General features: G+C 37.9%; 1 protein-coding gene across 1 annotated transcript; it reads left to right on the top strand.

Moving 5' to 3' along the window:
• zc2hc1c (zinc finger, C2HC-type containing 1C) lies at nt 1-15,143 on the top strand. Its single transcript, XM_067456256.1, has 3 exons — nt 1-118; nt 8,387-9,766; nt 12,944-15,143. Exons 2-3 carry the CDS (start codon nt 8,459-8,461, stop codon nt 13,184-13,186), a joined length of 1,551 nt encoding a protein of 516 aa, XP_067312357.1. The 5' UTR covers nt 1-118; nt 8,387-8,458; the 3' UTR covers nt 13,187-15,143.
• Nucleotides 15,144-16,742: the final 1,599 nt, after the last annotated feature.

The following is a 16,742-nucleotide window of genomic DNA, read 5'->3' as shown; positions in this document are numbered from 1 at the left end:
CAACTGGCCAATAGCAAAATTGGAGGAAGTTAGCGTTGTGTTGTTCCTAAGCAACTAGTGTAAACACAACTGGAAACATTTTGGACCAGCAGTTTACCTTCAGAGGCAACACAAGCCGGTGAGTTTACAGCTAAACATACATCAAATCTTCTATAATGTGAATGAAAATGTCAAGACACTACAGGTGAATATATATAGTGAATATATATAAAAGTTATAGTGAAGCTTGTCAGACTCAAGGACTAGGTAATGTTAAGAAATGCTAGATATTAACTATGTATAATAATTTCTCATTAGCTCCTTGTTTTCTTTTTTAATAATACTATATATATATATATATATATATATATATATATATATATATAGTATTATTAAAAAAGAAAACAAGGAGCTAATGAGAAATTATTATACATAGTTAATATCTAGCATTTCTTAACATTACCTAGTCCTTGAGTCTGACAAGCTTCACTATAACTTTTATATATATTCACTATATATATATATATATATATATATATATATATATATATATATATATATATATATATATATATATATATATATATATAGCTGAAATAATATGATGTATAATTGAATACTTCAAAACAATTTACTTTAGCAAAGTGTGTATTATTTTCTGTCTAGTATGCTAAATAAAATAATTCATTTTTGTTTAATAAATATACTGTCAATGAAATGTTAATATAAAAATACATGAACAAAATTATTTAAAAAAAAAAGTACATATTCTGAAAGCATCGAATGATATCCCATTATAATTTAATATAGATTTATAGTAGTAGCTAACAATAAATTATATTTTATTTTATGATCTGAATAATAGGCCTATCATATTTTGTAAATATGATGGTTTTATTATAAATATGGTTATTATCTCTAAGGTGAACACTGAACTTAATATATGATATTTGGATCTAACCATGTCTTGTCATCAAATGGAAAAGTCAGCCAGACATTTATTATCGTGTTAATTATTGTGCCTTTAGCCCCAAATACATATTCTTTCATTGCTAAAAAACTGTTGCTTTAATTAAATCCTCTTTCCTCAAAATATAGACAATAATTTTAGTGATTCTCATTTGCTACATAAAATAATAAACAATAAATATTAGATCAAATTAGCCCAGAATCAACTTTGCACTGCTGCTTATGATCTCATCAAGGGTCAGACAAGAAGCGGAAGGTTTTGGAAAGTGCGAGGCAAGTTTTTGTGCCATCTAGTGGTTTAGGAAAATAAACGCAAAGGAGCCTTTTACCCTGCTGTATACGGTCTAAAGCCCTTTTGGCATTAGCATTAGTATTACCTGGTGACCTCTGTCATTTGTAATATTTGCAGAGGTTGTCTCTGATCTTAATCCCGTGCGAATCGACAGTGTCTGTAATTTGGTTTCAGACTTTACAGAAGCAGAACAACTAAAGATCTACAGAACAAACTAAGCATTTACAGTTGAGGTGTCCAGAGATAATAACATAATATTTATAATTAAATAATATTTATAATTAAACCATCAATTAATAATAATTAAAAAAATAATAATATATGATTGCTAGGCCTATTATTCAGATCTAATAGTAAAATATAATTTATAGTTAAATTTATATATTAAATTATTATGGAATCTCCTTTAATGCTTTCAGAATCTTTACATTTAAAAATAATTTTGTCTATATTCTTTGCCTATATTTTTATATTAGCATATTTTAATGACAGTATAATTATTAGCCCCCTTGGTAAATATGTTCAAAGGTGACAAAATAAATCTGCATTTGTCTCTTTGATCGAACCTAATCGAAAAATCCAACCTTTAACTAACTAAGTAACAATAGCAAAAACCTATTAAAAGTGTGTGTGTATGTGTGTGTGTGTGTGTGGTGGTGGTGGTGGGGGGGGGGGGTCACATTAGGAAATCAATGCTTTTCTCCAAAACAAGGACACATTATTGGCACCCCTATAATTTTTTATTAGCAAAATATCTCCTATTCATATCCTATTCATTTTTTTTTAAATAGCAAACCAGAGCGATTTGTGGGAAGCTTGGCACAAATTCATCTTGTGAAAACCGCTTTTAAATCGGACGTTGCGTTACCATGGAAACGGTGCTCAAATTTCTTCTAGCAAGCTCCTCCCCTAGTGGACGGTGTCATGTTTCATATTACAAAATAAATTTTAACTACTTTATTATCAAAATCTTTTCTAATCTTGACAAAACACATATCGTCGGAAAGGTCAGTCTCAAGATTCCATATTTGGTGACTGTTTTGTGATGGAAGTGATATTTGGACAGAAATCTACAGGAAAATACATTTTAAAAAAAACATTCAATGGAATGTGAATTACACCCGGTGGCTATTTCTGGTACTGCGCCTAAACAAAATCTCATGGGAACTTCAATTTTTGTGATATCAACTTCAAATTTGGAACACAACTTGGTTAGACATATGCCTTTGATTTTATAGTAATTTTGGAGTAAAACATTTTTTGTAAAATTTATATTCTGTATAAAATAAAAGATATTTAGTACAGTATTTTTTTATTTACAGTTAATTTAAACTTCCATAACTTTTTTATACTTTCATATTTTGAATTGCTTTCACTTTTACAAAAGTGAAAAGTGTTTTCTTTAAAACAAGACCAACTGAGGTTTATATTCCAATGCATTCTTGAATTACAGCCATTTAAGTTTGGATGGATAGTTCATTTTCATGTCTATTTTTGGGGGTGTAGGGGGCAGTTAAGGGGTTAATCATCTTCACAATAGTAGTCATAATAGAGTAAATCAAAATCATCATCATAATAGAGTAAAAGCACCGAATATATTCCTGATGATCAAAATATGAGGTCCTGGACATCTTGTTCAGACAAATAGTATCATGGATTCTAGCAAATACTATAAAGAATCAAAACCTGATGGTCTCTGCTAGAAACCTTATAATGGGCCATGGTTGGATCTTCCATCAGGACAATGATCCAAAACAAACATCAAAATCAACACACAAATGTGTCCCTGAGCACAAAAGGAAGCTTCTGCCATGGTCATCCCTGTTCCCTGACCAGGGGCCGGTTGCACCAGCAGTAAGTTACAACTTAGCCAAGTTTTGATGTAAATGGGCATTACATTACAACTTACGCACTACTAAATATTTCTGCGTTGCACCATTAAACTTAGTTGAAGCGTAACTGTAATCGGCCCGTGTTGTCATAATCAATATGTGACCCTGGAGCACTTCACCAGTCTCTTATGGGTATATCTGTGGCAATAGCCAACCATACATTGTGTGGGTCAAAACGATCCATTTTTCTTTTATGCCAAAAATCATTAGGCTATTAAGATCATGTTCCATGAAGATATTTTGTACATTTCCTACCGTAAATATATAAAACAATAATTATTAGTAGAAATACGTATTGCCAAGGACTTCATTTGGGCAACTCTAAAGGAGATTTTCTCAATATTTAAATTTATTTGCACCCTCAGATTCCAGATTTTCAAATAGTTATCTTGACCAAATATTGCCCAATCGTAACAAATCAATGAAAAGCTTATTTATTCAGCTTTCAGATTATTAAAAAAATTGACCATTATGACTGGTTTTGTGGTCCAGGGTCACATATATCTATTTTTTGTTATTTATTTATTGATCCTTATTAATTTAGTTTCTAATACAGTTTCTAAATGTCATTTATATATAAAAGCACTTATGTTATTCATGATTAAGTATCGTATGTAATGGAAACTTATTTTTACTCTTAGTTACATGAGGCAGAAGTAGTTATAATGATGGAAAAACGGAAATTTACGCACTTTCAACGCAACTTCTTCTCATGTATTTGAAGGCTGCTATTGGATCACTGAGGGTAAATGTCATATTACACAACTATGCATTACATTACAGAGAGCTTACGACCCATTAGCTACGTTCTGCCTTCCCTTAAGTGTCACCCCCCTTTTTGGGGGTAGAGCTGAAAAGGGGATGTCCAGATTCAAATTAATGTAATACTGGAATGGTTTGGAATATGAACCTAATTTTGGGCTCGTTTTTAAAAACACACTTGGAAGTTTCTTGTACATGTGAAATAAGTTGAATAAAATTTAAAACCAAAAAGTTATAGGTGTTTAAGTTTGTTGTAATAAAAAAAAAGTAATTTTATATTTATTTTTATTTTATTTTAAAAAATATATATATATGTGTTGAATTTAATTTCATGTCAAATTAAAAGCCTTAAATCGAAATAAGTTGTGTTCCAAATTTGACATTGATATCAAAAAATGAGTTTTTTGTGTTATTTGTAGTCGCTATACCAACAATGTCCACTAGTCATGCTCCTTGTATGATTTGTAATGGACGACTGATTTGATTTACAATTTTTTTTTTTATTCAAACAGCAATAAAACATTCTAGATAGGTTGTAAATGATTTTTTAAACCATACATATGACATAAAAAATGTAATATGACCATATAAAATAAAACAACTACTACTGAAACCACATTGTACAGGAATTTAGCTTTTTTTTGTTGCTAAATTTTCTTGTCACAAATTAATGAATTACTGTCACTACATAATTTAAAATATAAAACAGTGGTCAAATATGAAAAAAACAATCTCTAACGTCTCCAATGATATATAGTTTGTCAAGATTAGTGGTTTAGTATGGAATATTACGGTTTTAAATATGTAAAGGCTTCGGGCCCACCAGTGGGCCAGTGACACTTAAGGGGTTAAGAACAAATGGCGCAATCGAATAAAGTACAGATTTAGTACACAAAAGCATGTTATTAAGCCTCTTTAAGCTCCAATTTAAGAAAACACTTACGAACGGCTGGTACAACCCTTACTGGAACCCTATACGGCATTTCAGAATGTTTGTAAACAATCGGCACCAAGATACTTCCGGGTGGCAGAACGCGAGCGGCTTCAACTGACAAACTGAAGAGATCAGCCGGCTACTGTAAACACTTACAGAGTTAAGAACATTGTTGTTGATTAAAGTTGAAACTGATGAAACGTGTTGTGTTTGGGGTTGCGCCGTCAGATATACAGCAAAGGTTTTAGGATTATATCGATTTCCTTCAGAAAAAGTAAATATATCCAGCAAAACCTGTGAGTGAGGAGGCTAAAGCGAGTGGACGTCAAAAGTGGCGCTACAGAAGTATTCTCAAAACGCTCCATCTACAAAATCACAGCAGAGGATAATTATCTTCAGCTGGGGAATTTCGAGACTAATATTACTTAACTTAAGGTCTCTTCTGAAGATCGAACTCTTTGCCAGTCACCGCCTGAAGTAAAGGTAGGAAGAGACAGAACCTCTAGTGTCATGTAGGCTACTGATTGAATGTCAATGGAAGAAATAGGAAAAGCAAAACATAGTTGTAGGCTGATGGATGATTGATAATTGTTTACCACATTGGTTTCATCATCACCGTAAGTTTAGTTTGAGTGAATGCCTAAAGTCTTCTACACCGCGCTATCCTTTTCACCGTCACAAATTCACGTCTGTGCCATCTGATCCTACTCCGAGCTACAGAAAACGATCATAGCCTTTTTAGTTAGATAACAGGGAAATAAACCATAGATAGATATAGATAGATATAGATAGATAGATAGATAGATAGATAGATAGATAGATAGATAGATAGATAGATAGATAGATAGATAGATAGATAGATACTTTATTCACCCCCAACAGGGGAAATTCAAGTGTCGAGTAGCATTCCATAAGAAATAGACAGTAAGTACAAGAATTAAGAACAGATAAAAATAAAAACAAAAACACACTCTGCCCAAGCAATAAATACCGACAAATAATAAATAAATAAATAAATACATAAGTTTAGTTAAGTTAAGAATTACTATCAATAGTAATAAAGTGCAAGTCAGCGGCATTCATTGTAAAGTCTTATAGCAGCCGGTACAAATGATCTCCTGAATCGTTCAGTCCTACAGCACAGAGAGAGAAGCCGATCGCTACGTGTGCTCTTCTGAGCTACCAGAAAGTCATATAAAGGATGACTGCTGTTGTTGAGGATGGCCTGTGTCATGCTCATCATTCTCCTCTCTGCCAAAGCTCCCACAGAGTCCACGCCTCTCCCCATGACCGACCCACATTTTTTGACCAGTTTATCTAGTCGTTTACTGTCTCTGACAGTCAGGCAGTTTCCCCAGCACACAACACTGAAAAATATAGCACTGGCAACAACAGACTGATAAAAAGGTACAACATATCATTGCAGACATCAAATGATTTGAGTCTTCTGAGAAAGAAGAGTCTGCTCTGACCTTTCTTATATGCTACATTAGCATGCACGGACCAGTCAAGTTTGTTATCGAGATGGACACCCAGATATTTGTGGGGACCACCTCGATGCTTTCTCCACCGATCAACACAGACAGATGATGAGTCTTCTGCCTTCTAAAGTCCACAATCATCTCCTTTGTCTTATATTAAGGTCGAGGCCATTGCACCTACTCCAGTGTGTGAAATCCTCAAGTACCCTCCTGTACTCCACCTCGTCCCCTCCCTTCACACATGCCACCACTGTTGTATCATCTGAATATTTTTGGATGTGGCAATAAAGACTTATATGCAAAGTCAGTTGTATATCTACGATAGCCTAACATATAGTAGGTCAAACAGCAGCACAGTCACTAAAATAACTACTCAATGGTAGGCTGAAGTATGAAAGTATACTAGCGCTTCATGTACTAGACCAAGGTTAGGCATTTCATGTATCGCTATCTTCTGAATTAGTCCCTCAATAATCATGTTAACTATGTCTGAATCCCAAGCAATTTACTAGCGTTGCCATGGGAACGCTTCGGCTTTTGCCACCCGGAAGAACGTTTATTACTGTTGTGACGTCATGGTGAATTGTCGTATAGAAAATGAGTGTCTGAACTGGAGAGAAGAGCTGAGAATCTGAGGGATCTGGAGAGATTCTGTGTGGAGGAATGGGCTCTGATCTGCAAATTCATCAGGCATTATACAGGTCGTTCTCAAAAAATGTGCATATTGTGATAAAGTTCATTATTTTCCATAATGTAATGATACAAATTAAGCTTTCATATATTTTAGATTCATTGCACACCAACTGAAATATTTCAGGTCTTTTATTGTTTTAATACTGATGATTTTGGCATACAGCTCATGAAAACCCCAAATTTCCAAAAAAAAAATTGCATATTTTATCCGACCAATAAAAGAAAAGTGTTTTTAATTAAAAAAAAGTCAACCTTCAAATAATGATGTTCAGTTCTGCACTCAATACTCGGTCGGGAATCCTTTTGCAGAAATGACTGCTTCAGTGCGGCGTGGCATGGAGGCGATCAGCCTGTGGCTCTGCTGAGGTGTTCTGGAGGCCCAGGATGCTTCGATAGCGGCCTTAAGCTCATCCAGAGTGTTGGGTCTCGCGTCTCTCGACTTTCTCTTCACAATATCCCACAGATTCTCTATGGGGTTCAGGTCAGGAGAGTTGGCAGGCCAATTGAGCACAGTAATACCATGGTCAGTAAACCATTTACCAGTGGTTTTGGCACTGTGAGCAGGTGCCAGGTCGTGCTGAAAAACCAAATCTTCATCTCCATAAAGCTTTTCAGCAGATGGAAGCATGAAGTGCTCCAAAATCTCCTGATAGCGAGCTGCATTGACCCTGCCCTTGATAAAACACAGTGGACCAACACCAGCAGCTGACATGGCACCCCAGACCATCACTGACTGTGGGGACTTGACACTGGACTTCAGGCATTTTGGCATTTCCTTCTCCCCAGTCTTCCTCCAGACTCTGGCACCTGCTTCTCTGTAGCCCAAAAGTGTCTTGACCTGGGGAATGCGGCACCTGTAGCCCATTTCCTGCTCACGCCTGTGCACGGTGGCTCTGGATGTTTCTACTCCAGACTCAGTCCACTGCTTCCGCAGGTCCCCCAAGGTCTGGAATCGGTCCTTTCAGTTGGTGTGCAATGAATCTAAAATATATGAAAGTTTCATTTTTATCATTACATTATGGAAAATAATGAACTTTATCACAATATGCTAATTATTTGAGAAGGACCGGTAGGAGAAAACTCAGAGCTGTTCTCTTGTGAAAAGGACGTTGAAAAACGTATTGAATACAAGGGTGCTAATAATTGTGTCCAACGTGTTTTAGAGAAAAACATCGATTTCATAATGTGACTTTTAGTAGTTTTACTTCAATAAAAGGTTTGAATTTTGTGATATCTTTTTTATTTTTATGAAAGATATTAACAATGCATATTTATTACTTCCATCTTTGATCATATTTACCTAACAATTCTGATCTCAACTGTACAGAAACAAATTATACCTGTTGTATTTTTGTAAGAATTGTCTATATGTTTTTCCCATCAGTCCACAGGTAGACAACGCCTTTATTAGACGCTGCATGTGTAAGACGGCCACTGACATTTGCATTTCACAAACATGCAAACAGTGTCACACCATCACCTCACACATCATTTCTGGGAAAGAGAGACCGTATCTTCAAAACTTCAATTTTTAAACAGAGAGAGCATGAGCAGACAGCGCCATCCCTCAGGAAGCAGATTCGGGAAGGACATACTAGAAAACCAAGAGGGACAACATCCCTGGCAACATCCAGACAACATCTACAGGAAGAAAAACATGGAGCAGAACGAATACGTTCCTTCAAGGAGAGCATTAGAAAAAATATTCCCTCTAAAACCAGTCCTCCACAAGAGAGCGTACAGCCTGAGCAACGTCACCAAGTCAGAACATCCAGAGAGACTCGACCCGTGTCTGCCTTCACTGACCGATCAAGCCGCGTTCAGACACCAACAGAAGGTTTTGAGGAAACTGGACGCTCTTACTTCAGACCATCTAACAGGGAGGAAAAACCAGGAACGTGAGCAGCAGGAACATCAGCAAACACGCTTGCCAAAGGAGATCCAGATGCTCCAGCAGAAGATTTTCAAAGCAGAAGAGACGCTGCGAAGAGTCCAAACAGAGAAGACTAAAGAGAGAAATCAGAGTTATTTCGAGGACAACAGGTCATATAATAACGGATACGATGATTGGGATGGGGAAAGGAACGGATATTGGAATGGAAGAGATGATATGGAAAGATGGGATAAATGGGACCGAGAGATGGTGGAGAGGAGCAGAGGAAGTGCAAAATGGGACGCCAGGGGGCGACCTTTAAATTTAGAGATGGCAAAGGGTCACAAGCTGGAGGAAAAGAGAGAATGGGATGACTACGGACACAGTGCAAAAGGGAATGGCCGACGAGAGAGAGGAATAGGATGGGACGATCATGTCCGAAGAGGAGGCGAAATGCACAACCTCTATTTGGACCGAGAAGATGACGTGAGAAAACCGGACATGTCTGACTCCACGAGAAGGGACAGGTCTCACCTCAAGCATGAGAGGAGGGGAAATAAAGAGGTTTTAAATCAACACACATCAAGGTTAATGAAGGAGGAGGCTGGAAGCAGGAGGATGAGTGCGGAAAGGGTTTCCAGCCAGATAGGAAGCCGACTGCAGAGGGTGGAGCTCAGTCCGGAGAGGAGTCCCGACGCACCGCACCAGCTGATCCCATGTGACGTGTGCCATCGGTGCTTCGCACGGGACCGTCTGGAGACACACATGAGGGTGTGTGAGAAAACACTCAGAAAACCTCAGCGCAAGATCTTTGACATGTCACAGCACAGAGCCAAAGGAACAGAGCTGGAGGAGTTCATGAAGACCAACGGCAGAAGCAAAACGCCTGAAGTAAGAGCTTTTCACATATTTAAAGGAGACATAACGCACAGTTTCTGCCAGTCTCATGTTAATCTTGAGTGCATATAGAGTAGTACTGCATCCTTCATATCTCCCAAGAGTCTTTAGTTTGATCAGATTTATAAAAGACAGATACGCTGTACAGATTCTTTCTACAAACAGACGAGTCCATGGAGCATACCTGTCAAGTATCCCGTTTTGGCCGGGAAAGTCCCGTATTTTACCCCTCTTTCCCTCCATCCTCCCGTATTAGTATTTTCCCGTAAATCTCCCGTATTTTAACCTGCGCTATTAAAAAATAATAATACTGGAATAAAAAAAACAAAAACATTTCCAATATGAGCTCTGCCTCGCGATAACTGCCATCTGCAGGAGCCTACAGTACTGTCGGTGGCCGTTGTCACGAGATTAGTGTGTGAGGTCAGATGACGAGTGACAATGCGATAAAAAAACAAAACAGAGACGGATGATAGACGTAACGATAGAGACCTTGGAAGGCACTCCTACCGAAAGACCCAAACCCTCGTGTAAATACCGTGATCAATGGGACAGCGAATTTAATTTTCTGAAGAAGAGCAGGTGGTGGACAGTCATGCGTTTTGTAAGTTTTGTAACTGCGACTTCAGCATCTCACATCCACATCATGCGCGACAGCGGAAGATCTTTTTAAGTGACAGTAACCACTTATAATGACAATGTAAAGAACAAAAGTAATTGCTTACTAAATATGCTAAATACCCCCCCACACCCACCCCCACCCCCGAATCTATCCCGGATTTTGATACCTAAATGTTGACAGGTATGCCATGGAGGCGGGCAGTGGGCGGAGCTAAAGAGTAATGATCCCTCACTCACACACACACACACGCACACACACACACACACAATACGTTGGTGTTGTTCACATTATATGCACTGATCTTTGATTGCCAAAAAAACTGACATTTGATGCAGTTTTCCACTCATGACCGGGAACAAACACACACTGCAAAAACAAACTGCATCCACTGTTTACTCAAAGGGATACTCCATTTTTTCATACTAAATTATGTTTTCCTTTAACTAAGATGAGATGATACACACCTCTTTCGTCTCAGTGTGTGCACTTAATCGCTCTGACGGGCGTTGACATTTTGATAGCATTTAGCTTAGCCCACTATAAGCCCAGTTCATTTTATATTTACCAAACAGAGATCAAGTTAGAAGGGAATAGTCACGCCTAAAAAATCCTCCCTCAAATCTCCCCCTCACTCTCTTACAGTGCCGTTTCTAGGCATAGGCAAACTAGGCGGTCGCCTAGGGCGCCAACAGCTGGGGGGCGTCAATGAGCCCCCGCCCCAACAAGATTTTTTAGTTATTTCATATATATTTTATTATTAATATTTCGTACTTTTGCTATTTCAAGGCATTATGATTAGTTGCGATTATTGGAGTGAAGTCGCCGTGGTGATAGTGGAGCTGCTGTAATGAAATGAGATCATGTAGAGGGCAGCAGGGAACGTCGTCATCCGTGGCGTTGTAACGCTTGTGTCCGAGTGAAAAATGAGGATAGCTCACTTAATGTAACTGGAGTGGATGCAAACACGGAGGCGATTAACATCAAACAGATCGCACTTTATTCCCCGCTGAACTCTCATCACAAACTCCCTTTCCGTCCACAGCATTACTTAATAAAACAAAATAACTGACTGTTAGCAACAGAAAACAGAAAATAATCCCCACATATGGGAGCTCAAGACTCAGTGCGCACATACACAAAATGCAGACTTCGTTTGCAGGGAGCGCGCGCAACTCTTAAAGGGGCCACACTATATTTCTACTCGTTACAGCGTGCTTTAGTTTCATCATCATGAAAAGGTCAAAGCCATCAGGGGCTCAGTATCGTAAAAAGAAAGCGAAATATACAGGTATAGCCTACTTATTGGTTACTTGTTCTCTACTAAGCTGGTCGCTCTATCATAATGTTGAGCAAAACATTACACTGAATATTAGTACTGGACGGACCACACGCCATGCTCATTTCAGGTGCAGAACATTATAGCAGTTAATTTGAATAATTTTTTTTTTTACATCAGAGATAGCTGTTTAGTGTAAATTGATCAAGTAGGCTAATACTGTCATAACCATGGGCGTCACTAGGCCCTTTTTTATGAACTTATGCATCAGCCCCCCCTAAAAAAATATGTGATTAACCTATAAAACATGAAACTGGCGCAAGGCTTCGGCTACTGCTTCGTCCCGTCTTTTAGTCTTTGTGTCACTGTGTTCTTCAATCTGCAGCGGCGCCGAGTGACATGGTTTTCAAGCTATTGTTATCTAATTTTTTGGCCTTCAGAACATCTTAAAATACACATATGTAGATCATAGAAATCAAATTTTTCTCGGGGGAGCATGCCCCCGAACCCCCCAACATCTGTGATCTCAGAGATAATAAACCTAGCTACATTATTTGATTAATGCATGTATAATATGCCCATGAAATAAGGAAGTCATATTTACTTAATAAGTTGAAGTTTAAAAAAAAAAGGGGGGGGGGGGGGGGGGGGTCCAACATATGAATCTCGCCTAGGGTGCCAGAAAGGCTAGAAACGGCCCTGCTCTCTTATTTCTGTCAATAGGAGGAGAGGTTTTTCAGGTGTGACTTTTTAACTGCGGCGAGTATAAGTACTCTCAAAAGTGTTATTCCGCCATACATTATAGTTATCCTTATATTTGTGTAACTGTATTTAAATTGAGGAAATGTGAAGGTGTTTGGTCGCTTCTATCTTGATCTCTGTTTGGTACCATAGTGAATGAACTGGGCTTAGTGGGCTAAGCTAAATGCTATCAGATCGTCACTGCGTGTCAGAGAGATTAAGAGCACACACTGAGACGAGAGAGGTGTGTGTCTACTCGTCTTAGTTAAGAGAAAGCATAGTTTAATATGAAAACGCAGTGAAGTATCCCTTTAATACTGGGTTATTTGGGAAGGTGACAAACTTCTTTATTGTTGATTTCACGGTCTAAAGACAAAATGCCAGCACCGCCGACAGCTCCCGTAACCAGAATGTGACATGGTGGCCGATATATCGTCCATCCCTAGTTCATGACGATGTTGTTTGTTACCTTCAGTCTGTTTGAGATGAATGATTGTTTTCTGCTTTGGTAATGTTTACTCTTCATCTTTAGCGTAAGAAGAATAACTGGCGGCAGAAACACGCGGCCTTCATGCAGACCATGCGTCAGGGACGAGCTCACGAGCCACAGCCGCTCTCCAATCTCAACCCAGACTACGTAACCTGCCCTCACTGTGGCAGGACGTTTGCCCCCGGCCCGGCGGAGAGACACATCCCATTGTGCCAGAACATCAGGAGCAAACCAACACCGCGTAAACCACAGCAGAGCAGCGCGAGGAAGAGGACCGCTCGGTGACACACATCTTCACATAATGCTCAAAACCTTCTCTGGAACGCCTTATAGAATAATAAACATAATAAAACACACATGAACACTGAAACCATATCAATATTAGATAGTGTTTTATACTAATTTAACAAAACTTCAAATGCAAAGCAACAAAGATATTCAGTCAGAAGCCTTTAAAAACACAAGGATGTGGGTATAAATTATATATTATATAAGTGTATCCATCCTCAGTAATTATTCATAAGTACTGATTCATAAATAGAACATCAATCTCACATTAAAATATCTAATGTTTACATTTTTACATAAAATTATGTATATATTTTTGCTTTTTGATATACCAGTTAGAGCTTTCTATAGTGTAAAGTGTTAGTTCATCGTTTATTCTCCCTCTGAGTTTCTTTCTTCTTGGTAAACAAGCAGTTTTTGGTCCCTATTGACTCCCATAGGATTTTATTCATACTATGCAACTGTTTGGTTACCAATATTATTAGTCATATCATTGCTTTTTATAATTATTTTATTTTGGAATTTGTTAATTTTTGTCCTTTAAAGAGTTCATTGTTTTTTAGCGACACCATACATCCCACTGTTTTACTCCTACTGTATCTTTAAAAGGACAGGTAACACTTTAGATGTGTTTTTATACAATATCATGAACATGAGGATTTTTTTCAAACTGTTAATTTATGAATTAACCATTGTTTAGTGTTAACTCATGTTTGTTCATTGTGACATTTGTTCATTGCTATTTATGATTATTTACCCTGCGTCTCAATCAGCTCCCTAGTTCACTAGTCAGGGCACTGATCAGGACATAAGTCAATGGGCTGACTCCCTGTCAATGGGCTGACTCCCTGATCAGTGCCCTGACTAGTGAACTAGGGAGCTGATTGAGTCACACCCTTAGTTGTCTACCCTTGGTTGTGAGTAATATTCACTCATCGCCATCTACTGGTGTATTGTTGGAACAGGGGAGAAGAAATGGACTCCAGATGAGTGTTTTTGGTAAACAGACACTAAAGTGGACATAACTGGACAACAACATTAAATCACAACATTAAATATTATCTTTCAAATCATTAATTAAGTTATTCCAGTCATGGTGCCGCAAAAATGAGTTACACAACAGGTTACACATGCCCAAAGTAAATAATTATTCAAAGTTCTAGGTCTAATTGTAGTTCTAAAATAATCAATGTAAACTGTTTGAAAATATATTTTATTATTCACTCTTTTTTTGTCCTATATGTCGAAAACATAATTATAGTTAGGTGTGTAGACCAAATCAAGACATTTAATTTCAGTAAAGTTTGCACAGCTTACAGTAAACTCGTGTGCAAAAATATATAAAATAACTGAGATTGAAAAAGAAGCAAACAAACTTACAAGTATAAATCATTAATCTTGTAAACATGCCTAGTTAACAGCAATATATTGAAAGATATAAATATTAATTCCCATATATGTTAATATATTTCCTAATGTATTGCATGAAATTTTCCAATATACTGCAATATATTTTTGTTTCGTAAGGGCTGCTCTTACAAGAACATCAGTCTCCTCGGCTGTGAACCGCTCCTGGCGTGCGGCTGGTAAATACGCCATAATAATAGCAATCTATAATGGAACTTGCGCAGCTGCTTTTAAAGGGAATGTTGGATGACGCTCTGATTGGTTTATTCACGTTATGCCCAAACCACACCTATGAATAATGAAGCTACTTCAGACCAACCCATTTTAGATTTGCGCCGGGCGCAAGAGACATTTATCCCGCTGGAAAAATAACAACAGCGCCGAGACCCGCCCACAAAGTTACTTGCGCTCCGCGCTTTGACACTTGCGTTTCAGATCGTTAAAATAGGGTCCTATCTGTGTTGAGCTGGAGAACAATCATTAGTTTCTGTCCATCAATGATCCAAACAGTTGCTCACCTGTCTAATAAAACACGTCAGATATTAAAGCGTCTCCCTCCGACCGCCACCAGAGGGCCCCCTCACCTGAATATTAATCCTCCCTCCGGACTTCATTACCCACAATCCTTTGCCCTGACTCACCAGCCATCATTGTTTACACCTGAGTACCATTAGCCTCATCACCTCAGTCTATATAAACTAGGTTCACTCTGTCATTCACTGCGAAGTTTTGTTTTGCTACTGCTGACAACTCTGAGCGTGTATCCTGTTTCTGGTTTCTCCCGTGTATGACTTTAGACTGAATCTCTGGTTTTGATCCCTTGCTGCCTGCCTATTGACCTGTGCTTTGCTCGACTAGATTCCGTTGACTTGGTTTGCTGCCTGCCTCGACCCCCTGCCTGTCCAGTGACTACGCCTCTGCCTTTCACTGGTTATTCCTGTTGTTGGTGATTGACCTCTGCCTGTTGGTTTATCTTATTGCTTTTTAAATAAAGCTGCATATGGATCCCCAACCTGTGGACTCATCATTACAGCGTCTTTGGTGTTTCCAAGGTTGCAACAAAATATAACAGGAAATCAAGGGTAACGCGGGTGTGATGTCATTTATAGGCGTCGCACAAACACGGGCTGTGTCCTGGTTAAACTTATTTCTCTGGATTTAAACATTCTTGGAAACATTTGGTTAACAAGTCAACAAAACATAACAGTGTTTTAGTGGTTTTTAAATTCAAAAATTTGCATATTGGTCCTTTAAATAATGAAGTGTGTGTGTGACCTGGTAATCCCTACGTTATGGGGACAAAATGTCCCCACAAAGATGGCAATATCCGAAATCCTTGTCCTTGTGGGGACATTTTTAGGTCCCCATGAGGAAAACATCTTATAAATCACACAGAAGGAGTTTTTTTGAGAAAGTAAAAATGCAGAATGTTTCCTGTGATGGGTAGGTTTAGGGGCAGTGGCAGTGTAAGGGGATAGGATGTACAGTTTGTAAAGTATGAAATCCATTACGCCTATGGAAAGTCCCCATAAAACATGGAAACACGACGTGTGTGTGTGTGTGTGTGTGTGTGTGTGTGTGTGTGAGAAGAGTTCTGACACCCAGCTAGGAAAAAATGACAAAAGCACTGATGTTCATTTACTAAAAAAATAAATAAGAAAGGGAAAAAAAGTAGCATCCTCAACAAACAAATAACAAATTACCTTAATTAAAGCTGCATTAATATGGATATGTCAGTAAAAAATATACAATGTATAGAATGTTATTACAAATATACAATAAAACAGTTTAATGATATTTGATTCAAGTGTTTTTTATTAGAAAGGGGTGTAGTGCAAGGTCATACATTTTTACATACAACATACATTTTGCCTAGGGCCCCGTATGTCTAGAACAGGCCCTGCAGTACTACACACACACACACATCACATTTATGGCACAGACTTTAATCTGATAGTAATAGGGCTACATGAAAATGGCTAAAACACCACACGTCACTTCACCACTCTTGACAGCTGTATATCGAAGTGAAGTTTTATCTAAATGTAAAACTCATTGAGATTCACTTGAATGGACCTGCGACGTCTTCTCCGACTTAGTTCATGTTTGTTAATTTAAGTTTAGACAATGCTTTTGTCACTACTTA

Source organism: Pseudorasbora parva, chromosome 10, assembly GCF_024679245.1.
Source record: "Pseudorasbora parva isolate DD20220531a chromosome 10, ASM2467924v1, whole genome shotgun sequence".
Lineage (NCBI taxonomy): Eukaryota > Metazoa > Chordata > Actinopteri > Cypriniformes > Gobionidae > Pseudorasbora > Pseudorasbora parva.
The sequence above is the reverse complement of the archived record's forward strand: the minus strand, read 5'-3'. Positions and strand labels throughout refer to the sequence as shown.